At 40.6% G+C, this 25,816-nt stretch overlaps 1 protein-coding gene across 2 annotated transcripts in view; it reads left to right on the top strand.

Annotated features, from left to right (window-relative positions):
• FIG4 (FIG4 phosphoinositide 5-phosphatase) overlaps nucleotides 1-25,816 on the top strand; it is a 101,210-nt gene that overhangs the window by 56,563 nt on the left and 18,831 nt on the right. The window contains exons 15-19 of one of the 2 annotated variants that reach the window (XM_075923979.1): nucleotides 136-302; nucleotides 5,501-5,639; nucleotides 11,069-11,127; nucleotides 16,550-16,712; nucleotides 18,182-18,265. In XM_075923979.1, coding sequence (XP_075780094.1) covers nucleotides 136-302; nucleotides 5,501-5,639; nucleotides 11,069-11,127; nucleotides 16,550-16,712; nucleotides 18,182-18,265 — 612 coding nt within the window. The remainder of the gene's footprint in view (nucleotides 1-135; nucleotides 303-5,500; nucleotides 5,640-11,068; nucleotides 11,128-16,549; nucleotides 16,713-18,181; nucleotides 18,266-25,816) is intronic. The other variant, XM_075923980.1, reaches the window with a different exon arrangement.

Consider the following 25,816-nt stretch of genomic DNA (forward strand, 5'->3'; position numbering starts at 1 on the left):
TATTTGGACTTCTATATGCTTACCTTTAAGTCTTTAAAACATAAAGGCAAACAAAGTATAAAATATAGAGTAGAGAAGCTTTCACTTTCGAGCAATGGTGATAGAATTGAGATGTCTTTGGTTTCACTGATTTAGACTGTTTGAGGAGTTGTATGAAGATCATGGAGACACACTTTCTCTTCAATATGGAGGCTCTCAACTTGTTCATCGAGTAAAAACCTACAGAAAGATAGCGCCGTGGACTCAGCATTCCAAAGATATTATGCAGACGCTCTCAAGATATTACAGTAATGCTTTTTCAGGTAAATGGACTTCTTCATGAGTGTTTTCTTTTAAACCATTTTTTAGACAGCAATATATACATAAATATCTTACTTCTGCATTAGTAATCATTGCTTGTCAGCAATTGGTTTCTGCAAATTTAGGGGAATATTTTGAGCCCTTTAAACTACCTGGCTACTTTCATCACTGAAATTCTATGGTAGTAGAAAGATAAGGTGGGTGAGGTAATATATTTTATTGGACCATTTTCTGATGGTAAGAGACATAAGCTTGGGCCACATTATAGCTCTTCTGGTATTGGAAAAGTATTCCAAACATCACAGCTAAATGTGAGATGGAGTACGTATTCTAAGGGACATTTCAAAGAATCTGATAATAGGCACATTAATCGTTTTAAGTTCAGGTTTTTTTCTTCGTTATCCTCTGGATTTTACATTAGGAAATTTAGGGTAACGAATTAGGTGATTTGTTTATATTGTGCTCATTACTGGTGCTAATCTCACATATACTCTTTTTTCACTCTAAAACCTGTTGAATTCTCTGTTTACAGCTTTGTATTTTCGATCTGTGAGAATCTTACAGTGTTTGCTTTTTCTGATATTAATGATTTATGCCCACAACGACTGATCCTGTGTGTTAGGGTATGTCACTACTGTCCCTGTTTACAGACGAGGAAGTAGTGGCATAGAGAGATTTTGTGATTTGCCTAAAATCACATATCAAGTCAGTTTCACAACCAGTATTAGAAACTGTATGCTCATGACTAGGCTTGTAACTAACCCATTAAATCACCGTGTCATTTAACTTTGTCTATTTCTCCGTTTATAAAAATGTGTGATAACAATAATTGGCAGTTACGTAGCACTTTATCATCTGTCGTCATCAGAGCCTTTGCAGTAAGCATTACTAGCCACATTGCACAGATGAGATAGCTAAGGAACAGATTGGTTAAGTGATTTGCCTGAGGACACTCTGGTCTAGTACATGAGGCCTGGACTTGCAAGCAAGTGACGTGGGTTGTAGTCTTGATTCTAACACTTCCTTGCTATGTGTCTCATTTTCGTTTTGTATATCTGTAAAATGTAAGTAGTGATGGTTACCTCCCTAATGGGGGCATTGAAGCCTAAACAATATTTCCAACGTACCAAGGCAGATTAGTGGCAAAGGTGACAATAAAATTCAGAAGTGGCTCAATTGAATTTGGTGTAACATTAAAAAAAAAAGGCAAATTCATTTTACTTCAGGCAGAGACAAGCATAAATACATTTCCTGTATGCTGAATTTTTTGAGGCAATTATGAGCACTGGAAAAAGTAGAGGGTTATAATGGAAGTTAGAATTCAGATCTTTAAATGTATCAGTTGCAGTTATTTCTGCTGTACTATATTGTAATAAAGTTGCATTCTTCTCATACTTTTTAAAACAATGAATATGAGCAGTAGTTTAAGGATGCCCTTGACAAGGTCTCTGACATGCATTCTGACTAGTTGAATTCCAACATTTTTTTCCTTTTAACTGTTGGCAGAAAAGTTGGAAGAGTGGCTAGGTATTATTTTTAATTTTTGTATGCTTTTCATACAGAAAGTTATGTGATACTATAGGCCTAAATGCTAATATTAGAATATGTATGACTATATGTTTCTGGAATCTAAAGTAATCTGTTTATTCACATATAGAGGTGGACATAATAAACTATCTTATAATGCTGTATGAAAGAGAACTAATTGCTATGTCCTTTTAGTCCTAAAGTGTTACAGTCCCAGCTCAGTTAAATCTCACATGATTTAGTAATGTGTCATAAAAGTTTGAAACAGATTGAGAGCCACAGATTATTTTCAACTAATTCAAATGGTCCCTTCAGCTCCGGTTTTTTTCAAACAAGCTTAAAATGTGCCAGAACACATATACAGTTTATAGTATATTTTGAAAAATCTGTGTAGAATCTTTGTACTTGTGCATAATTTCAGCAATCAATGAAAACCAGTGGAAAAGGGTGTTTGTACTTTCAGCCATGCTCCACTCTACACTGATTTGTACAAAAAAACCCAGCACACGCTTGTTTAATGCACAGTTTACTATACCAGGTCAGGAAGCTGGTTTGTAAAGCCCAGTATTCTGTTTTCACTTATAGGCAATGTTTCAAAGGAAGACAAAACCTTCCATGCACTGGATGATCCAAAATTACCATACAATTATCCAGCCTTAAAATATGGGGGATTTAATCTTCACACTTCATTACAATTTCTGTTTACCCCTTTCTCCACATTATTTATAAATACATTGAATAGGATTGGTCCCAGTACGGACCCTTGGGGAACACCACTAGTTACCTTTCTCCATTCTGAAAACTTACAGTTTATTCCTACCCTTTGTTTCTTGTCCTTTTAAGCCATTATCAAACCATGAGGTCCTTCCCTCTTATCCCATGACAACTAACTTTACTTAAGAGCCTTTAGTGAGAGACCTTGTCAAAGCTTTTCTACAAATCTAATACACTACATCTCCTGGATCCCCCTTGTCCACATGTTTGTTGAGCCCCTCAATAACTCTAGTAGAACTCCCTTTACAGAAATCATGTTGACTTGCCCCCCAACAAATGTTGTTGATATATGTGTCTGACAAATTTATTCTTTACTATAGTTTCATCTAATTTGCCCGGTACTGACATTAGACTTACTGGTATGTAAATGCCAGGATCAATTCTAGAGCCCTTTTAAAATATTGGTGTCACCTTAGCTATATTCCAGTCATTAGGTACAGAAGCTAAGGTTTATAACGATAACAATACAAATTGTCAACATCACATAACACAATACACAAAGTAAATGTCATTAAATCAAACTCTGTTGTCAAACAGTATTTTTCAAGCTTTTCCTATCTGTAAATTTCAGTTTTTGATAGAAATATTGTTTCTATTGATTTGTCTCTGTATGGTGAAATCAACATTTACTGACAATGATAACAATTAAATACATACAAGTCTATTCATAATGAAAGACTCAAGTTGCTTGTTTATGTTTATATTAATGTTTATAATACAGGAAGTCCCCGGGTTACGTACAAGATAGGGACTGTAGGTTTGTTCTTAAGTTGAATCTGTATGTAAGTTGGAACTGGCGTCCAGATTCAGCCGCTGCTGAAACTGACCAGTGGCTGACTACAGGAAGCCCGAGGCAGAGTTGCTCTGCCCCGGGCTTCCTGGAATCAGCTGCTGATCAGTTTCAACAGGCTGAATCTGGACACCAGTTCCGACTTACATACAGATTCAACTTAAGAACCCCAGGCGTCCCCAAGTCAGCTGCTGCTGAAACTGATCAGCGGCTGATTCCAGGAAGCCCAGGGCAGAGCAACTCTGCCTGGGGCTTCCTGTAGTCAGCCGCTGGTCAGTTTCAGCAGCGGCTGACTTGGAGACACCTGGGGCAGAGCAACTGGGGTGCTGCCAGGTTGGTCGAGTAGCGCCCAGAGTGGCTGCGGGACCAACCAGCAACGCCCCAGCTGCTCTACCACAGGCGTCCGGAGAAAAGCCTGGTCTGCTGGGGGAAGGCAGCGGTGCACTAGCTGCGCGCCCCCCCCCCCCCCCCGCAGCAGACCAGAGAGACGCGGGCGGCGGACCGAGACGCACCGCGGTCCCGCCGCCCGGGTCCTCCACAGCTTTGCTCCGCGTCTCCCTGATCTGCTGGTCTGCTGGAGACCAGCAGACCAGGGAGACGGGGATCAAAGCCGCGGAGCACGCGGGCAGCGGGACAGCCCAGTCGCGCCGCGGCTGTCCCGCTGCTGGCATCCTCTGAGGCTTTGCTCCCCGTCTCCCTGGTCTGCTGGTCTCCAGCAGACCAGCGAGACGCGGAGCAAAGCCGCGGAGCACGCGGGCAGCGGGACAGCCCAGACCAGGAACCCCCCCCCAGCAGACCAGGGAGACGCGGAGCAGCTTTCCTCGCCCCGGAGGATGAGGGCGGCGGGACCGCGGCGCATCTGGGCGTCCCACCGCTTCCGTCCTCCGGGGCGAGAAAACCCCCGTTCGTAACTGCGGATCCGACATAAGTCGGATCCGCATAACTCGGGGACTGCCTGTATGCAAATGTTTATATTAATAAAGAGAAGGTTAAGGGGTGACTTGGTTGTAGGAGTTGGCATAATTTCGATGAAAAAATTTGAGGCCCGCACTCTTCCATGATATTAATGGAGGACGTGCAAGATCTGGAATGGAATCTGAGTGCAGAAGGCAGCTCAGAATAGGCAAGTGGTGTGCAGTATGGGTATGGGTGCAGGAGGGTATTCTGACTTGGAGGATGGGTCGGGGGGGGGGGAGGGGGAGGTTGTGACCTGAGGCCGGTGGTGCAAGGGTTTGGGTTGTGACCTAGGGCAGGACAGGAGTTTGGATGAAGGAGGGAGTTGTGATCTGGGGCAGGGATTGGGAGGGGCTATGGGTGTAGAAGCAGAGGTGCAGAGGGTTTGGTTTATAGCTTTGAGACAGGGTTGCAGGAGGAGCAGAGGGTTCGGGGGAGGTAAGATCTAATGGACGATGCAAAATTGTGCTGGGGGTGGGAACTTGGAGTCCTCAGAGAAAAACATGGCTCCTGCAGCCGACCTCTTGGGGAGGGGAGTGGTGTAGGTCAGAGAGTCTGCCCGAGGCTCTCACTGGGCTGCTGGATGTGGCCCATGGGCCATATTTTGCCCTCCCCTGGCCTAGAAATTTGATAATGAGCTCTTCAGTGTAGAAAATAAACTTAGAACACTCCAGTGGCTGGAGGCTGAAGCTAGAGAAATTCAAACTGCAAGTAAGTTTGTAAATTTTTAACAGTGAAGGTAATTAATCATTGGGACAACTTATTTAGGGTTGCAGAGGATTATTCAGCACCACCAATCTTTAAATAAAGATTGGATGTTTTTCTTAAACACTGTGCTCTAGTTCAAAGGGGAATTAGTTCAGGAAAGTCCTGTGGCCTTTGTTAGAATCAAGAGAAATATGAAGAAAACAAGACAAAACACCTAAAAAGAGAGCACTTTAAAACTATTCTGCAGCAAAAGTTAGTGAACAAATTAAATATATTTAAAAATGCTAGTTGTCTTCTGAAAAGTTTTTAAATTCAAATATTGAAATGTAAACCAGTGGAATTTTAGTCTTGCAATAAATACACGTCATAGCTATGATGGTATTACAAATGCATCCATCAATTTTTTGTGAGAATAAACAACTTCCAAGTGTACCTCTTATTTTACAGATGCTGACAGGCAAGACTCCATAAATCTGTTTTTGGGAGTATTTCAGCCTGCAGAAGGAAAACCTCATCTTTGGGAGCTTCCTACAGATTTTTACTTGCATCACAAAAACACTATGAGTCTTTCGCAGGCAAGGCGAAGGTATTTTGTAGTTCCGTATTATCATTCATTTTCATATATACATTTTTCAAAATTTAAAAATCTTTAAATTGATTTTGAACATCTGTCTCAAATACATTTTTCTTTGCAAAATAAGCAGGTAGTAAAACACTCACCTTGCAAAGGTAGGTTATTTGAAACAAATACATCATTACTGTATTTTAAATATTTGAAAACATTGATTACCATAATTTCTTGTTATGAACTGTGACGTTTTGATGAAATGCTTCTGTCTCATGGAAAAGGACAGTAAAAAGATGGACTTTCATGTGAATGAACCTTGGAGTATGAAATGATTTGCTCTTTTATTAAAATGCAGTTACCAGCATTTCATTAATCTGTAGACTAAATTATTTCTGTTCAATTTCAGCCAATCATATTTATTGATGTAATATTTTTTGATATAGGAGTTCATGCTCAGAAAATATAGACCAAGACATTTACATTTCTGTTCTTCTTCACCTCCAGTACAATTTGAAGACTGTATCAGTCCAGTTTTATTTGTCACTCCTATTGTGCAGGAGAGATGATTTTTGAGGATCTTCAAACTTCAGCACATTGAATGATTCTGTTTAGGATTGTAATGACTAACTGCCTCTCTACATCATACTAATTTTATAAGAACAGATAATATTGGAAACTTTGTTCAGAGAATGTTTCAAAATTACTGCTGAAGCTTCTCCTGATTTGGCAGTCTGACATTATTTTGACCCTGCATCCTTGTTCGTTCTTGTGTGGGTTTGGTTACTTCAGTTGTTGGATCTAAAATCCTGCTTTAGATATTATCTGGAGAAGATTCAGTTTTTTAAAAAAAATCCACATAGCTACTAGCTTCATCTTAATACTATGCATCAAGCCATCCTGCATCTAAAAGAACTGTCTCTAAGTTACCATTTTCTATTGTGTTTCATCTGTTTTCATAGGAGCATTACATAAGAACATAATAATAGGCATACTGGGTCAGACCAATTGTCCATTTAGCCCAGTATTCTATTATTTTGAAGTGCCAGACATTTCAGAGGAAGTGAATAGAACAGAACAATTATCAAGTGATCCGTCTCCTCTCAACGAGCTTCTGGTAGTCGGAAGTTTAGGGACATCCAGACCATCTTGGCTAATAGCCATTGATGGACCTGTCTTCCATGAGCTTGTCTAATTCTTTTTAAACACAGATATAACTTGGCACTTCACAGCATTCCCTGGCATTGTTTCTTCAGGTGTTTTTTTTTTTTTTTTTTTTTTTTTTTTTTTTTTAGGGGGATGGAGGGAGTTATGGTCATTGTAGCCTTTTATCGTATTTAAAGTGAATAATGTAAGGTAGCATTACATCCTGTAGGTTCAGCTTTGGTGGCTAACATTTCAAGCTTAACAGAGTGAAAATGATCTTTGCTACTTGCTGCAGATTTAGAGTCTCTAGGAACACATAAAGACTAAGGCTTTGTCTACTCTGCAAGGTTTTTGCGTAAGAAGCTTTTTGCAGAAGAAATCTTCTACAAAAACTTCTTGCATAAAAGCGCTTCCATACCTCAAAAGCGCATTGCATGGACGCTCTTGTGTAAGAAAGCTCTGATTGCCATTAACAGAATGGCCATCAGAGCACCTGTGCTTTTTCTGATAGGCTCTTTTTGCGCAAGAAGCTCCTGCAGAGTTTCTACACATGCCTTTTTGCGCAAGAGCTCTTGCGCAAAAAGGAGTTATTCCTCATGGGGAGAGGAATAACTCCACCAACCAAAAGCTCTCTGTCTTGTCAATTTACTGTAATTTTTTTGCACAAAAGCGCACTTGAGGTGTGGACGCTTTACCAGTTTTTGCGCAAAAACCTTGTAGTGTAGACATAGCCTAAGGGTAGTAACCATACACATATTAACATGTACAAGAGTTAGTCTCTCTTTTACAAAAACAAGAAGAAATCCTGTGGCATCTGAAAGACTAACAGATTTATTTGGGCATAAGCTTTCATGGACAAAAATCCACTTCATCAGATGCATGGAATAAAAATTGCAGAGGCAGGCATAAATATACTAGTACATGAAAAGAAGGGAGTTACCTTTATACCTACCTCTGTAATTTCCACTCCCTGCAGCCAGTGAAGTTTTTGCCCATAAAAGCTTATGTCCAAATAAATCTGCTAGTCTTCAAGGTACAAGAGAACTCCTTGTTCTTTTTGTGGATACACGCTAACACTGCTACCCCTCTGATACTTATCTTTCTTTTACAAGTTTTAATAAAGTTATGAATTCCCAAGTATATATAAATTCTGTACAGACCTATACACAAACAAATAAAATTACACTATTGTTAAGGATGTGAGTATAAAGAGTCTGATGGGTCTCCCATGGATTGATTATCAGTAGAGGGATGGTTCCAGCTGGAGATTCCCATCGGGAACTGAATTTTTCTACTCTGTGCATTCTTTTATAATGTGATTCTGACTGTGCCTTATCAGCATTTCTGCACATACTACACCCTGCAGTTAGGGCATGTGTTAGAAAAATGTGATTACAGGGTATCTTGTAAGCAAAAAATTATTCTTACTGATAATTTTTAGAATAGCAACCATTGATGCCTCTTTTCCCCTAATCTTAGGGCAATGAGTTATTCTTTGGTCACTTATGTCAGCATTTCTTATCTCTGAGGCTTAGAATAGTTATGCTAAAATCTTGCAGGCCTCAGCCTTCAGGTTCTTGCATTTCAATCTGTCTATCTTATATCTGATATATGGTTCCTCCAAATACTGATCAGTTTTATAACTCTATGCTCCTACAACTTAACTCTCTGTAACATACAGTGAGTCAAAACATGTTAGTCAATCATAGTATCACGCAATAAATGAATGAATGGATCACAGCAGTACATTATGCCTGGACATGAAAACTTTAGCATTTAGGAAATTCCACCTACTTCATAACACTGCAATGCATCCCCTCAGCAACACAGACTACCATGAATGTTGTCCTCAGGTCTTTATATTGGCATACCATAGAATTTCAAATCAAGTTCACAGTCTCTGTCCTTACCTTCAAAGCGCTCTGTGGCCTAGTGCTTTTATACCTAAAAGACCATTGCAAACAATTATGCTTCTCTGGTGCAATAGTGCTTTCCACCATAAAAGTAAAGCTTGTATGTTCAGGGGACAAAACTTTGTTCAAGTGCAGTTCAAGACTGTGGGGGAACTAATGACTGCCGTGACCTTTGCCACTTTTTGCTACAAGTGCAAAACACATTTCTTTGACCGTTCATTCTCAAAAATAAACATGTAACAAGTATATTTTAAACAAGAAAATAAAATGAACACATAATCAAAACAAGACACTTGACTGCACACACTTCTGCTCCAGGGAGGGGATGAGAGAACAAACAACACGTGAGGGATGTTTACTCACGTTGCTTAGTGCACAGCTGGAAAATTCTCGGATGCTACTGTGATGTGCGTGGTATAAAAACCTATGTGACAGGGATCTGGGTAGCAGAACTCCCACAGTGTGTCTTCTGCTGATCATTATATTGGTATAGGTAGGATCTGGTCCTTAATATTTAGAATCATATGTTTGTCTCAAAAAACCATGTAGATAACTGTTTTTCTTTCCTTCCAGGAGTGATGTTGGTACAATTTAGAAAAAAATTATATATAGTTATGAGGGAAAATAGGAATGAGTAAATATGAATAACTGAAAGAAAAAGTATGCTCCATTTTGTTTTCCAGTTGATTATTGATTTCCATGAGAGCTGCTAGAGCACTTCATCTTTGCAGTTAAATATTCCAGTAACGAAGCACTCTGTTTCTCAGACCTCTATTATTAACAAATTTCCTGTGAAAGTGTCTTTTTAAGACTATCAACACTCCTATTAGGAACCCAGCTTTGTATTTTTCACAAAACTGCAAATTGTCAGTTTGCCAAATATTTATTGATAAATATTAGTACTGATTTCCACACTCCACACTGTCTTTTCACATTTAATGTTAACACTATTTTTTCTGTAAAAAAAAAACAAAAAAAACAAAAAAAACAAAAAAAAGGACCAGGAAGATGTTAACCAGTAAGAAATCTGATAATTGTGAATTTTTCTGACCATTATCTTCTCAGCCACCCTCTCCATATGGTTCTTTGATCTCCCTTGATGTGGATATGTCTTAAACCCCAATCCTGTTGTCAAACTAAGGATGTTAAGAAGTGGGTAATTAACTAATTGTGTAGTCAGTACAATCAGTGTTGATTACACGATTAGTTGATAAGGGGCCTTGCTGTAGTTCTGCAGTTTAAATGTAGTAGGAGACGAGCATGCAGGCAGCCCGGCTCCTACTACATTTAAACAGCAGAGGGGATATGTCCCAGATTAGGGATGTTAAATTATGATTAATCAGCTAATCAAATAGTCGATGGAATTTCTGTTGACTACTCAATTAGTCGATAAGAGGGAGCCACCCTTAAGCCTTTTTAAATCTAGTCAGAGCCACCCGTGGCTTACTACATTTTAAAGGCAGAAAAGCAAAGGGAAACTACGGCTTCGGCTTCAGCTTCAGAAAAGCAAAGGGAAACTACGGCAGAAGCGCTGCAGGGAGCACGGGGCAAGGTGGGGGACTCAAGCAGTCCTCCCTGGCCCTGTGCTCCCTTCGGCCACTTCTGCCTTTTAAATGTACAAGAATCCCGTGGAGATCTTGTACATTTCAAAGGCTGAAGCAGCCACAGGGAGCATGAGGCCAGTGCTGCAGGGCTTGCACTGGATCCTGAACCACTGATCTCTGAATTTTAAATGTAGTGAGAGCCACCCTACTCTTACTACATTTGAAATGCAGAGACGTATCTGGGATAAGTCCAGGACCAGGTGTGAGCCAGGACTGAGGAGTCCCAGCTCCCTTTGGGTCCCAGACCACTGTGCCTCTGCCTCCCCCCACACACACACACACCGCAGAGCCAGTGCTAGGGGGAACCAGCTTTTAAGCCAGCTCCTCTGTGCACCAGCTCCTTGTCCCCACCCCCTTGCTGCCTCTGGTACATAGGCAGAAGGTAGGGAGCGAGTAGTCGAATAGTGACTTGACTACCTGATAAGCCTAGGCTTATCGGGTAGCCAACTACTCATCTGGTCGTTTACATCCCAATGTCAAACAGGTGAACACCTAAAGTAAATGCAGTTTTGTGTAGGCAAACTGCAGCAGCTGCATAGAACCCCTCTGACTTCGAGGGATTTGACTACAAAGATGCAGTTGCATGACTGGGAACTGTAGAACTCCTCAAGCCAAGGATAGTTCTTTCCTTTCTCCTACCCCTGCACTATAAACTACCATGCACAATTAGGTTATTATTAAGTGTGTAAAAAGGGGTATGTATATTTTAGATTTGCTAGTAGATTGAATATTTATTTTCTATTTAAAATAAAATTGACTTTAATATGTGTGAATTTCCCCCCCATAGTTACACTTACTGGTGGACACAAGGTGTATTAAATCACTTACCGCTGCCTTATGATGAGGGTAAGTATCTTTTTTCTTTTTGTTTTAGGGCATATTTTTGGAAAAATACTGATGATTTTGATTCAGCCATTATGTGGTCTGCATGTATTCCTTTAATTACAAATTAACAAACTGATGATGAAAGCTGTGGCATTGTAACAGCTGACAAGTATTTCTTTCTCAGTGAGCTGTGGGTTTCACTAGCATATATGAGATGCCTGCATTACACCCACCAAATGTCCACCAAGAAATTATATATATTGTGCGTGGTACTTATTGTAGAGTTGTGGATATGACTTTGGCTTCTATAAGTTCACATGCAGGAAAGCATTTTAAATAGTTCTTCTTTGAGTGATGTCCTCGTGGTTGTTCCACTGTTGGTGTCAGGTTCATCCCGGTGCTGCTGATCGGAGATTTTTCCAATAGTATCTGGTCAGGCTGCGCATGCATGGCAGAGGGGTGGAGGGCGGGCAGGCACGTGATGTTCACAGCTTTGGAGTTTGCAAGTGTGGCCTGACTCTCCTGTTTTCTTCATACTTCCCTCGGTTGTAGATGGAGTCTGATTCTCTCCTCCTGTGGGACTACCTGTAGATAAGAATTTAGTTCTCAGTTAGTTTAAAGGTCTGGTTACTGTTGTTCTTTACTTACTTGCTTAAAAAAAAAGGGAAAAGACTTATTCCTCATGTAAATAGTTACTGCGTCAGGAGACAGCACAGTGAAACTGGGCCTGATAACATCCCTTTCAAAGGAGATGGAGATAGAAAGCATTGTCTACAAAATAACACAAATATTACAAGACTTATAACAACAGAGGAGAGTCCAATTTAAAAAAATGTCTGCCTCACGCAAGTTTAAAAAATGTGACAAGTTTTGCAACCCTATGCCAGCCTCAGATGGCCACAGGTCATGTATTTGGTGCTTGGTTGAGGCACACGTTCCACAGAAATGTGTGCATTGTTGCAGCCTCACTGCCAAGACCTAAAAAGACAGAGAGCTCAGACTCAGAATGTTGCTCTTTGATAAGGCGCAGGAGCCTCAAACAGCTAAGAAGGGGAGTACTCAGCAGGAGACCCACACTAAGGAAACTAATGGGTGGGCTCACCTTCGTCTAAGCCACCCACAGAAAAGAGAGTAAGTCCAGCCCTCTCCTTCCACCGAGTCAGCACAGAAGATAAGCCAGGCACCAAGCACTCCCATGCCGCATCAGTTGAGGAACTGAAACTGCAAACTGCACAGTCCTCAGCACTGACAAAGGAGGCATTGGATGCCCGGGAACCAGACAAAACACAGGTGCCACCCGCACAGTAGGTGCTGGTCAAAATACCGGTACCAGCAAAGGCCAAGGCAAAATCCACCAGAGCCTTTCCCCGCTCTCCCAGCCCGGAGACTCCTCTGGTTTCTTCCCTGCTAACATGGATGCCTCCTCCATCGGCACTGCTGGAGCATTCATCTACTCACCACCACTCCATTTGCAAGCACAGTCGTGACGTGCCAGTGCCAGCGTCTGGACTGCGTTCAAGATGGCCACGTGATGGTCCCCACTGACAATCTTCTCAGTCTTCATCACCCATTAGAGGGTCCTTCCGTTCACCAAGATCACTGGTCCTTTTGCATTACAGTGAATACCATGACAGTCGCAGGTGGTGTTCTCCTTCCACTACTCCTGCCCATTCAGACCAACTACACTCCATAAGGTACACCAAATATGGTATTCACGCCACCTTCCGTGGTATCCGGTATAGTCTTGCCACCCCATTAACCATCACAGTAGTCTCCATATAGGCATTGGGCACCAATCAGACATTGCTTGTTGGCACCATCAACGCCTGCACACAGATCATTGCCAGTCTCTCACTCCCATAGTCCCTCTTCTCCACCAGAGGATTTGAAAACTGAAGAGGGACAGATTATCGATGACATTGACCCTGACCAACTGGGAACTTCTCCAATGGATAAGTCATCTTCCTCACTGGACAAGGCAGTCATCCCGGATGATACATCTCCCACCAGCGATTTAAAACAATTTCAAGAGCTTTACAAGAGGGTCTCCACTGGTCAAGAAGTCATCCTATTTGAGGTGCAAGAAAAACAACACAGGCTTTTGAAAAATTTACAACCATCCACAAAAACAAAGAATGCACTTCCAATTGATGAAGCCATTATGGAGACAACGGACGAGGTTTGGTAAACACCAGCTTCTGCTTCCCTTACTAATAAGATGCTTATTTCCATGTAATCATACACCCAGCTCTCAGATGCTTCCTCTGTTTTACGGTCTCCTCAGAACACTTTCAGCATTGAGTCCTCCCTTTCATGCTTTTTTCTGCCCCCAGAACCTTCTCCAAGACCCAGGCCATGGTGGTAGTGCATCTACGTCGCAAGGGCATTGTGATTTTCCCCTACCTCGATGACTGTCTTATACGAGGTCCATCTCGACAAGTGACACAGGACATGATTCTTTTTACCAAGAAGGTCTTCGAATCTCTAGGCCACATCATAAACAACCAAAAATCCACCGTATGTCCCATGCAATCCCTAGAGTTCATAGGAGCTCATCTGGACTCCACCACAGCAAGAGTATATGTCCCCACTTAATGCTTTGAAGACATAACAAGCCTTATTGTGATCATAACATCCAGCCCTACCGTGACAGTATTAACCTGTCTTCAGGTTATGGGCCATATGGCTGCTACGACATACGGTGTTTGATATGAACACCTGCACTTTTGCTACCTCCAGCATTGGCTGTCCTCAGTTTATGTCCAATCCAAGCACCACCTGCCCAAGCAGGTGACTGTCCCTGTGAAGATTTGCACCTCCATAATGTGATGGACCAGTCCAAGGAACATCCATTTCTCCAGATGCAGCCCTCTACACAAATCACTACGGACACTTCCTTTGTCGGATGGGGGGCACACATGCGGTGTCACTTCACTCAAGGCATATCGTTAGCTCACAAATCTCGCTGGCATGTCAACCTCCTAGAGCGCTGCACAGTGAGCAATGCTTGCAAATATTTTGTCCAGCACATTCAGAACTCCACACTGTGTATTCTTACAGACCACATCACCACCATATTTTATATCATCCACCGAATTGGTATCCGCTCTCCATCCCTCTGTGCAGAGACAGTAAGCCTATTGAATTGGTGTATCCGCAACAACATCACTCGTGTTTCATTGTACCTACTGGGGGTCAACAATGCAACTGCGGATGCTCTAAGCTGTCATTTCACTATGGACTACGAATGGAAACTTCATACAGATGTCCTGCATGCCCTATTCGATTGATGAGGATTTCTAGTGGTAGATCTTTTTGCAACATACCAGAATTCCAAGTGTCCCCAATATTGATCCAGTATGGGGATAGGGCTGGGAGACGCATTCCTTATCACATGGGAGGCTCTCCTCTATTGCGCATTCCCTCCAATTCATCTTATACTGAGATTCATCAGGAAGATTGAGGTGGACAATGCCCTAATCATCCTTATAGCCCCTGCATCTATCTGGACCAGACAGACTTGGTTTCCCTGTCTTTATCAGATATCTCATCGACATCTTTACCTGCTTCTGAGTAATCGAGTCTCAGAATACAGGCTAGCTTCTCCACTCACAGCCAGAAACTCTACACTTGATGGCGTAGTTTCTCTCTGGTTCTCGGAGGCAGAAAAGAGAAGTTTGCTGCAAGTGGGAAGTGTCCTCATTCAGAGTAGAAGACAGACCACATGCAATACTTACCTTCAGAAGTGGAACTCCTTTGTAGCATGGTGCATCAGCGTCAGTGCTCAGCCGACTACCACTCCCCTTCATATGATACTGAATTACCTTATGCATCTGAAAGATCAAGGTCTATCACACTCCTCCCTTAGAGTACATCTTGCTGTACTGTCGGCTTTCCACCCTCCGATTGATGGGTTTTTGATATTTGCAAATCCTATTGTGAGGAGATTTCTTAGAGGGCTGCATAACCTTACCCTTTTGCACAGACCTTTAACCCCCAGGTGGGATCTGGACCTTGGGCTCAATACACTTAACTAGTCCTCCATCTGAGCCCTTGGCAATATGCTCACTCCCCATATTAACAGCAAAGATGGTGTTCTTATAATAGCAATCCCATCAGCAAGATAAGTTAGTGAAACTGCTGCTCTCACAGCATCACCACCTTACAGTGTGATTCATAAAGACAGAGTGGTCCTCTAACCCCATCCTTCCTTCTTACCTAAAGTATGCTCCGAATTTCACATTAATTAATCCATTGTTCTCCCTGCTTTCTATCCGAAGTCTCATACTTCTCGTGAGGAGGCAGTATTACACGCTCTGGATGTCTGCAAGGCGTTATCATTCTATATAGACCATACATGGCCTTTCTGCAAATCACAAACACTATTTCTCTCCCTTGCGGAATGCTCTCAGGGCCTGCCATTATTCATAGCATATTTCCAAAATAATTATATTGTGAATCACCCAGTGATACTCACTGGGAAACAGACCACTTCCTACACCCCAAGAGTGTATTCTACACAGGCGATAGCTGCCTCATCTGCTTTTCTGAAGGAAATCCCTCTTAAGGATATCTGCGTGGCAGCTATATGGTCATCCAACCACACCTTCATGAGACATTACACAATATCCTCACAAATGGAGACAAGCTCTGCTGTAGCTCCCGGTTCTGTCATCTGCACATACCATATAATCCAAAGTCTACTCTATCTCATGGTAGGTACTGCTATGGTCACCAACAGAGGAGCACCCATGGAGATATCACTCCAAGAAGAAAGGGAAGTTACTCAACCTGTGCAGTAATGACGGTTCTTTGAGATGTGTCCCCCGCATGGGTGCTCCACAACCTACCCTTCCTCCCCTCTTCTTTGGATCTATTCCATGCAGTTGAGCGTGCATGAAGAAAACTAAGGGGAATCAGGCCACGTGCATAAACTCCAAAGGCGTGAATGGCATGTGCCACCCTGTTGGCATGCATTCATGGCCCAGCCAGATACTGCTGGAAAAATCTCCAATCTGCAGTGCTGGGACGAGCCCAACACCAAGAGTGGAGCACCCACAAGGATACACATCTTGAAAAACCATCATTACTGCACAGAGTGAGTAACTTCCCTTTTTTTGCCTTTCTTATTTGTATTTGGATAGAAGTATTGTAAATTGGTGATGCACAGGAATAATTTAGCCAATGCTGATTCAAATATAATTGGAAGACACATCACCACTCCTCTAGCTTGGAGACTATTCAAATTGGAAATGTCAATGATAAAGGGAAATCAAATTAACTAGTTAATTTATGTAATGTATCCTCTCAAATATATGTATCTAGTTTTTAGATTATATTTCTTGTTCTCTAGAAAGAACATATGGAAATGTATCTGGGTAAATTATTATAGAAGTATGCAAATAGGTTTTTCCAAATGTGCTAATGATTAGCAATAGAACAGGTTGTCTCTTTTCAGTGACATGCACTGAAAACAGGAGGAAATTGATAGTGAAGAGATTTCACAAATATGAAGAGGAGATTGATATTCACAATGAGTTTTTTCGTCCATATGAATTAAGCTGTTTTGATGACACCTTTTGCTTGGCAATGACCAATTCTATACGGTATGTTTTGCAGTGTTATAAGCCATATAGTTTAGATTTCATAATGTTAATGTGTAACTTTAAACTTACTTTAGGGCAGTGTTCTCAGCCTTTTTGTATCTTGCCCCCTGTTAGTATTTGTTTTTACTTGGAGCCCTCCCCCACCCTTCCAATAGTGGGATAGTGGAAAGGTTATTATTAGCTGGTATTGTTAATGCATTTTTCATGAGATACCAGGCAAATTACTCAAAATACAGATCAGATGGTAGTATATAACACACCTTACCTGTATTAGTGCTGCTGATGTTAATCAGTGAAAGATTTGAGCAAGTGGTGTTGCAACCTGGTGTGCAGGGTCACAACATCTCTCAAATTTGGACTGTCTGCCCCTCTGTCTCGTGTGATGAGGGGTGGCTGAACCAGCTTTGAGTGACATTGCAACCTGGTACTTCGACTCCACATTTCCTTGATTACTGAATATTAGTAGGTTCACTACCATCTTCCTCTGAAAATTTCATGTGCCACCCCAATTTAGAACCTCTGGTTTTCAGCTCTATTCAGCTGAAAGAGGACATTTACGTGCAGACTGTTTAGACAATGCTAGTTCATTTCAATCATGCAATTTTGTCTACACAATGCCTTAGTCCAGGCTACAGTGTATGAATTACAGACTGCTCTAACAAGTTGCTCTCTTAATAGCCCCATGAAGACACCTAGATCCTGCTGGCACAAACTAAAAGGTACCTAGTTAGCTTTGAGGTAGCCCCATTTAAAACAGGACCATGTTAACTTAAACTAGGTAACTTTTTTGTGCATGCAACTTTTTATATGGGGCCCATAGAATGCAGCATGTTAGAGACCTACACAAGTCATTGTCTGGATTGTAGTGCCATGTATATAAGCCCATTCTAATTCTGATCTAGTAGAAAAATTATCTCTGTTCAGATATGTTCTGTAAGGTTGTGTTCATTTGGAGTTAATTAAAACAATTACCTTGAGCGTGTTTTCCAGATGGAAGCAATGACAACTTGGATCATGTCAAATGAGTATTTAAAAAAATATTTGCGCATGCATGCTTTGGCTAATGGCTTTTGTAGAAATGATGTCTCAAATGGCCAATAGAACTAATTTGAGGGCCAACACCATCATGAAAATAGCATTTTTAAGTCTCCATTAGCCACAGCCTTCTTCACACATGACAACTCTGTGCACAATTCTGTTTTACGGTCTGTGTGGTACAACTGAAGGTTTTGTAAATCTCTTTTGGATTTCAATTTTTATAGAAGAATCTATGACTTTTAATCAAAGTTTAACCTAGACAATCCTTGTTAATTCACAAAAACAGTTTTCAAATTCAGAACTAAATGTTACAAGATGTGCAGACTTGTGGCTGTGAAGAATTTTCAACAAAACCCGACTAAATATAGTTTCAGAAGCATATTTTGCATGTTGAGCTTTATTTTATGGCTGATTTTCCTGCCCTTCTTCAGAGATTTCATGCCCAAGAATGTTGGAATTGATCCAAGTCCATTTACTGTGCGTAAACCTGATGAAACTGGAAAATCAGTGATGGGGTAAGATTTACATATAAAATATGGAATTTAAGACATTTTACTGGCATAATAACATCAACATTGTACAGTGGAATGCAGTTAACAATGAAATGCATAATTATTTAGTTCAAGATTAACTATAACTTGAAGGGGACACAGAAGCCATACATGGAACTTGACTTGTGAGGCGTAAGGCTAAAACCTACCTGCACTTAAGAGAGTATAAGGGAGCCAAGGCCTATTTGAAATAAATGGAAAGATTCTTACTGACTCCAGTGGACTTAGAATCAGGCCTATAATATATTTATTACAGGGTTGGTAGCATCTTGTTTTACTGTGTATTGCCCTGTGTATACCAGACAAACAGAATCTATAAAATAACTTCTATGGGTTAGTGTACACATTAAAAACATATTACAGATTAGGCATAGTTTAGAATAATAGTGAACATTTTCTAATGTGTATATATAGCAAACATTAATTTGCATCTAAATTAGCTTTGTAAAAAACTGCCTTCTCCCCTGAATTAAATCTAAAGAAAACCACGCTGATGTGTTAAAAAGAAAATATATGGCTCACTTGTGCTAACAGCATTATTTGTAGAGGAAACAATGATAAAGAAAACTATGAAATAAAGTTCAGTATTTTAATGATCATAATGTTGACTAATTAGTGAATACAAAAAAGAATGAACAAAAATGAGAAGATGTTATATCTAAGGATAAGTCTAGACTACAGGCTTTTGTTGACAGAAATTTTGTCGACAGATACTCTCGACAAAGCGTCTGTCGACAAAGAGCATCTAGATTACAGCCAGTTCTGTTGACAAAGCAGGCCACTTTGTCGACATGACAGTGTAGATGCAAAGGACAGTGTAGATGCAATAACGCCTTCTGTCGACAGAACTCAGTTGACAAAAGGTGTTATTCCTTGTAGAATGAGGTTTACAGCTGTCGAAAAAACTGCTGAGTTCTGTCAACATCATGTTGACAGAACTCAGCGGCAGTGTAGACGCAGGTATAGTTTTGTCGACAAAAGTCCACTTTTGTCGACAAAACCCTGTAGTCTAGACACACCCTAAGGTAGTAAGAAAAAGTAAGTGTTACACGTAATAGTATATTATTGAGGGAAAGCTGTAATATAGTGTACTATTAAATAAATAAGTATGATAACATAGCGTATGTGTTTGCACTGTGTTTTATGCATAATACATATTTAATTGTGTAATAAATTCCTAAAAAAGTCTGCTGAGAATCACAAAAGTCATTTGAGACTGTAATTAAAATCAGAATTGTCTTCAGTGTACTAATATAAAATTAAAAGACCAGTTGAAGGTCTGATCTTGAATGTTTATCTTCAGAAAAGTATAGCCATTCTTCAAGTGACTGTGCATGTTCACTCCATTCTTGGTGATTTGTGCATGCACCCACTCAGTCGTAAAGCATTTTTTCCATCAGTGGTACCCACTGGAGTGGCTCCAGTACCCTCTATTGTTGAGTGCCATGATATGCTGGTATAATGGGCCCAACTGCCTACAAAATTCCACAACTGGTCCTTTCTGCCATGACATTCTTTAGAATTGCTCAGTGCTTTAACTGTGCTTGTTTTAAATTAGTTGTAGGCAGTTTACTAGAGATTGATATTCAGTTAATAGTGTAGATAGGATAAGTTTCTTTCTTGGGCCCCAGTTTGGGGATTTTCAATTTGTTGGACCCAAGAGATGCCTCTGTCACTAGCCTTTAAATACTGTGTCTCTTGCACCAGGCCAATACCTATGAGTGACCCACACTCAAGCTTTTTGAAGTGTGTAGGGGAAACCTGTACTCCAGGGTTGTTACCAAATTTGTAAAGATTTTAAGCCTGGAATATGAAAGACAGAAAAAGCCAGGCAAAAGATTTTCCTCAACGAACTGTGCCTGAGACCTCTGTCAGAACCTGACTAAACTCCGTACCTAGTATGGAGGGCTTCCTGTGTTTTCTGAGATTCAGCATCATGTACCTTCCCTAGTAAGCAGACTGTCAAGAGAGGAAGGTAGGCAGCACTGAAGTCCTCTAGGCATGGGAATTAAGAGTAGAGAGCAGCTGAAACTCAAGTACTTCTCTGGCTCCACAGAAACCGGCCCCCTTGACACTGGCAGCAAGGCAATTTTATCTTTGACTTCAGTGCCTAAAGGACAACCTTCTGCATCTTCAGAACAAGCATGCTGGAGGCTTTTGCAGTAGCAAGACATCCGGTGAACTTTCTAGTACAGGAATGTCTGGTGGTCCGGGAGGCTACACTCTCCATACCAGTGGACAGATGGGCTCCAGTAGCATTGAGGAGTTCTCTCTACTAAAACAATGTATTTTACCTGACCTTCACACACATTAAAGAGGAAGCCTACAATGTTGACTATACTATGACCCAGCACCAGTCTCTGGCACCACCATCAGCAGCAACTCCCTGTTTTCAGCATAGGAAGGTCCTCTGAATCAGAGATTGGCACCTACATTTTCCTACCTTGTGTCTGGTCATGATCTCTGACAGGGACCTTCTGATGGGAGTACCATCAGGCATGTGGCTCAGTGGTTGGAGTGTCACTCAGGCTCACAACCAATCCAGTAGCCCGTGGGTCTCCCCTACTCCCTGTTTCCAGATCAGATGTATAGTGTTCCTTCTCTATGTCTTCAGAGAGGCACAATGAGTCTACTGAACAGGCACTGCATCGTACTGAGCCTGTTTCTGAGCAACAAGAGGCAGTCTTCTATCCAACATTCTGGATGATCTATTGCACCTAAAGCAGCGAAGGTTGGCAATTTTTTTCTATTAAGATCCACCTCATGGCAATATCCATTTTCCATCCTCATGTGGACATGTTCTATATTTTCTCATGTTCTGTATTTTTTGATTACATGGCCATGATATTTTTGAAGGATCTAGACAGGTTGTATCTTTAGAGAAGCTCTTCTCTCATCCCCCCTAGGACTTGAACCCGGTTTTATAAAAGTTCATTGGGCCTTTATTTGAGCTTTTAAAAGAGCACACACTCTTTACTGCATCTGTCACTGCAGGTGACTTTCTTAGTAGCTTTTCAGACTTGGAAGGTGGCTAAACTTTGAGAAACAACGTGCATAATATTAAATAGTTTCATTTGTCAGCTCAACTATTTGTGGTCATTGTAAGCAGCATAAAGGTTCTCCCAATCTCTTCCCAAATAATTTCAACTTGGATAACTTCTTGCATTCATGTATGTTACAGTTTGGCAGGCATTTCTCTGCTGAGCAAAGTGATGGTACATTCCACTAGATCAAAAGAGTTCTCCATGTCATTCCTTGCACAAATTCCTATCAAAGAAATTTTGTAGATGGTGGCTTGATCTTCAGTGCACAGACATGCATCCTGTTATGCCATCACACAGTATTCTAGACATTATGCTAAATTTGGACAAGTTGTATGCATGTATGGGTATGTGAACTCTGATTCCTCTTTCTATTGTATAGCTTGTTACTCACTAAAAGTGGAATGCAATCACTCGAAGAGAAAAACGCTATTAACCTTCTGTAACTGCTGTTCTTCCAGCTATCCATTCCATGACCCCCGCCCCCTTCCTACTCCTCCGTGCCGCAGTTGTCCAGCAAAAAGAAACTGAGAAATCTTAGTGATGGCAGTTACAATGGTGTGCAGCAACAGAGGATACTTGAACCACCTCAGGGGATACCCTTAGGGGGGGAAATTTCTAATGATTTTGTGCAGGATGCATGCTTACTACCAAGGATTTTTTCTACAGGGTTTTAGACTACAGGGTTTTTTCAAAAAAAGTGGCCTTTTTTTTTTCAAAAAAACTTCCCCAGCATCTAGACTGCTGCTGCCACATTCTTTCAAAAGTAAATCGAAAGAATGTGGCAGATTTTTTGACCGCAGAAAAACTCATTTTACAAGGAAGAACGCCTTTTTTCAAACGTGTTCTTTCAAAAAAAGGCGCTATGTAATGCAAACTGTGCTTTTTCGAAAGAGAGCATCCGGACTACAGGGTAGCTTGCTTTTTCAAAAGTATTGGTTGTAGTCTAGATGCTCTTTTTCGAAAGAGGTTTTTTCGAAAGTATCTTTCAAAAAAGCCTCTTTCAAAAGAGACCTGCAGCCTAGACTTAGCCCAAGAGTGGAGTGGTCATTTGGAATGGGCAAACAACAGTCATGGAGAGGCCTAAAAAACTCATTTGTATAGATACTCTGACACATTAGTAATCCTATGTGTGCATGATGTATTAAAATTCTATTTTAACAGGAGTATTAACCCAAGATTGTGTAACTTTCCTTTGTACTCCTTCTGCCAGAAATCTTAAAATCTGCAACCTTTCCTCTGTCTCTGTTACGGCTTCTCATGTGCCAATTCTGAGAATATCAGTGATATATTGGTATGCGCCTACAGAGCATTATAACTGCAACAAAAAATATGTGCTCCTTGCTAAATGTACTAAAAATAATTTAATGAGAAGGCTCCACAAATGCTGATGATGGAAAAAGATGGATCCAAATAGCACTGTAGTCTAGGAGAAGGTTCCTTCATCTGAGACAGAAAAGGGAAGTTCAGATCTTCCTCTTCTATGCTCTGTTTAAATTTTCATGCAATTTGCATAAATACATAAGAATGACCATATTTGGTCAGACAAAAGGTCCATTAGCCCAGTATCCTGTTTGCTGACAGTGGCCAGGGCCAGGTGCCCCGGAGAGGATAAACAGAAGGGATAATCATCAGATTATCCACCTCGTCACCCATTCTCAACTTCCGACAAATAGAGGCTTGGCACACCATCCCTTTCTAACCTGGCTAATAGCCATTGATGGACCTATTCTCTATGAATATATCTAGTTCTTTTTTGATCCCTGTTATCATCTTGACCTTCACAACATCCTGTTGCAAGGAGTTCAAAATAACTGTATTGTGTGAAAAAATGCTTCCTTTTGTTTGTTTTAAACCTGATGTCTGTTAATTTCATCTAGTGACCCCTAGCTCATCAGTAAGGATTTTCTATCTTTTTTTTATTGATTTAAAGCTGCCAACCACAACCTAGAACACAACAACTAGTGAACAGTATGTACCCTTAACTTAATCAAACTTAACAAAACTTTTGTAAGGCTCTTGTATGCTTTTGTTTCTGTTATATCAACCAATAAGCACATTTGACTCACATTCTATGCATTTGAGAAGTTATTTTATCTTCACACTGGTGAAGTCACTGTTAAGGTTTTGTGTTAGAGAGCTAGTTTGATGAAAATGATGTATGTATTGTTTTTTTATATCTATTGGAAATTAAAGAGAAAAGGCCTTTTGGGATATAAGAGTGTGATATATACAATGCTATCAATATGAAGGTTGAAAGGAATGATCAAATAATTTCCTTAACTTCTCATTCCCATTATTTTAAATTTTTGAAAGGAGGGCATATGTCCTACCACAATCTTAATGGTCTCTGAACATAGTTTTTGTTTGCTAATATTATATAAAAGTTATTGGTTATAAGAGTAAATAGAATGAAATAATTCAATGGCAGTCAGTCAGAGCTGTGGATAGTCACTGTCTGAAAATCAGGACACTTATTTAGTTGTCTGGCTTCTAAGTATTTAAATTTTAAAAAGTTAGCCTTGAGCCCTTTCATATCCATATCATTCCTGTTTTCAGAACTTCAAATATTCTAATCTTTAAGGGGAGACTGGAAAAGGGGGTCTTGACATAAGATAAAGCATGAGTATGAAAGGGGAAAAAATTCTGTTCTTTCAAAATAAGGGCTTGATAGATTACACTATCTAGCAGCTTTTTCTCTTTTGCTCTTTCCAGTTTTTGTATTAGGTAGAGCAAAGCTACTTTGATTTTTGTTCCTCTCCAAGGTAGTATACATCGGTGTCCCCAAACAAAGAATACATTGTTCAGACATTTCTGTGATGTCTCACATTTTTGGCATAGAACATCAATAAAGCTGAATGCAGTTAAAAAAATATTTTCTAAAAGAACAGTAACTACTGGATGAAAAAGGCACCTAACTGTACTGCCGTTTGATACAATAGACTTTTAGCATTTTATTGAGGCATCTCTGAAATGTATATTGATTTGTCAGTCCCCTCCTTGTTTTTTTGTAATGTTACAGAGACAAATGATTTAATAAGTACCTAAATATTGATTTGTTTCAAGTAGCAGGCCAACTTGTTCTGTTTATTTATGAGGATCCATTCTGAGATCTCTTGTCCTCCCAGCTTAAATATCCTTGTGAACTTGTGTGCTTGAACTCTTTTTGTTTTAAAACATTAGATGAAGTAGAGCATCCTTCTTTGTACTCCTGTTTTTAGTCTTAAAAATCCATTTGCAAAACATATCTTTATTGTATTTTTCCAAGGGAAAAATTAATAGTTGTAGCTATCTACAAGAGGTTATCAAGATGTCTATGCTCTTAATACAAATTCCAAGAACTGATAGTGTGCCTTGTCTGCTGTGAGTGACAGATCAGAATAATTGTATTTTTCCCCCCAAAGTCTAGCACTAAGGGTACGTCCAGACTACATGCCTCCGTCGACGGAGGCATGTAGATTAGCCAGATAGGCAGAGGGAAATGAAGCCGCGATTAAAATAATCGCGGCTTCATTTAAATTTAAATGGCTGCCCCGCTCTGCCGATCAGCTGTTTGTCGGCAGATCGGGGCAGTCTGGACGTTCCCCTGTCGCCAGAAAACCCTTTTGTCGACCGCCCCGTTATGCCTCATCCCACGAGGCATAACGGGGCGGTCGACAAAAGGGTTTTCTGGCGACAGGGGAACGTCCAGACTGCCCCGATCTGCCGACAAACAGCTGATCGGCAGAGCGGGGCAGCCATTTAAATTTAAATGAAGCCGCGATTATTTTAATCGCGGCTTCATTTCCCTCTGCCTATCTGGCTAATCTACATGCCTCCGTCGACGGAGGCATGTAGTCTGGACGTACCCTAAATCTCCAGGGGTATTATAACTGGTTCTTGCTTTTGGGTCCATATTTCCAGGGGATTAGTGTCAAGGTGTTCTGAACTTAGTCTGAAGTCATTTCACTTACAGGTTGGCAGACAGTAAAGGATATTAAACTGCCTCAGGAGTAAGTACTAGCAAATGCTTCTGTTTTTTCTTCCATTTTCTTCATCTGATGATCTGCATTGAGTAACTCCTTCAGCTATAATCCTTTTTTGTTTCGTCTTCTACGGTGCCATTGACAATCAGCAAAAGTCCCTAAACAATCAAACCTTAAAGTTGAATTAAATAGATTCCTGAAAATTTTCCAGGTCACTTAAAACTGACATAGACAGCTTTATGACACCATCTGCTAGTGCCACAGTTGATGTATGACAGAGCAAAATAGTCATGACTAGGGCACTGCAATACATCAGTGGTCCTCTACTAACCACTTGACCCTTTGAGGACTGATGTAGTCAGTGGAACTTAGAACAGCAGCAAAACTTCTCTAAGTTGCTTTTACCTAGTGGTCAATGGATAAGGAAGCCACGGTGATGGCATAGAGCATGTCTACACTAGGAAATTATTTCAAAATAACTAAATTTGAAGTAATAACTCCCAAAATAA

Source organism: Pelodiscus sinensis, chromosome 3, assembly GCF_049634645.1.
Source record: "Pelodiscus sinensis isolate JC-2024 chromosome 3, ASM4963464v1, whole genome shotgun sequence".
Classification (NCBI taxonomy): domain Eukaryota; kingdom Metazoa; phylum Chordata; order Testudines; family Trionychidae; genus Pelodiscus; species Pelodiscus sinensis.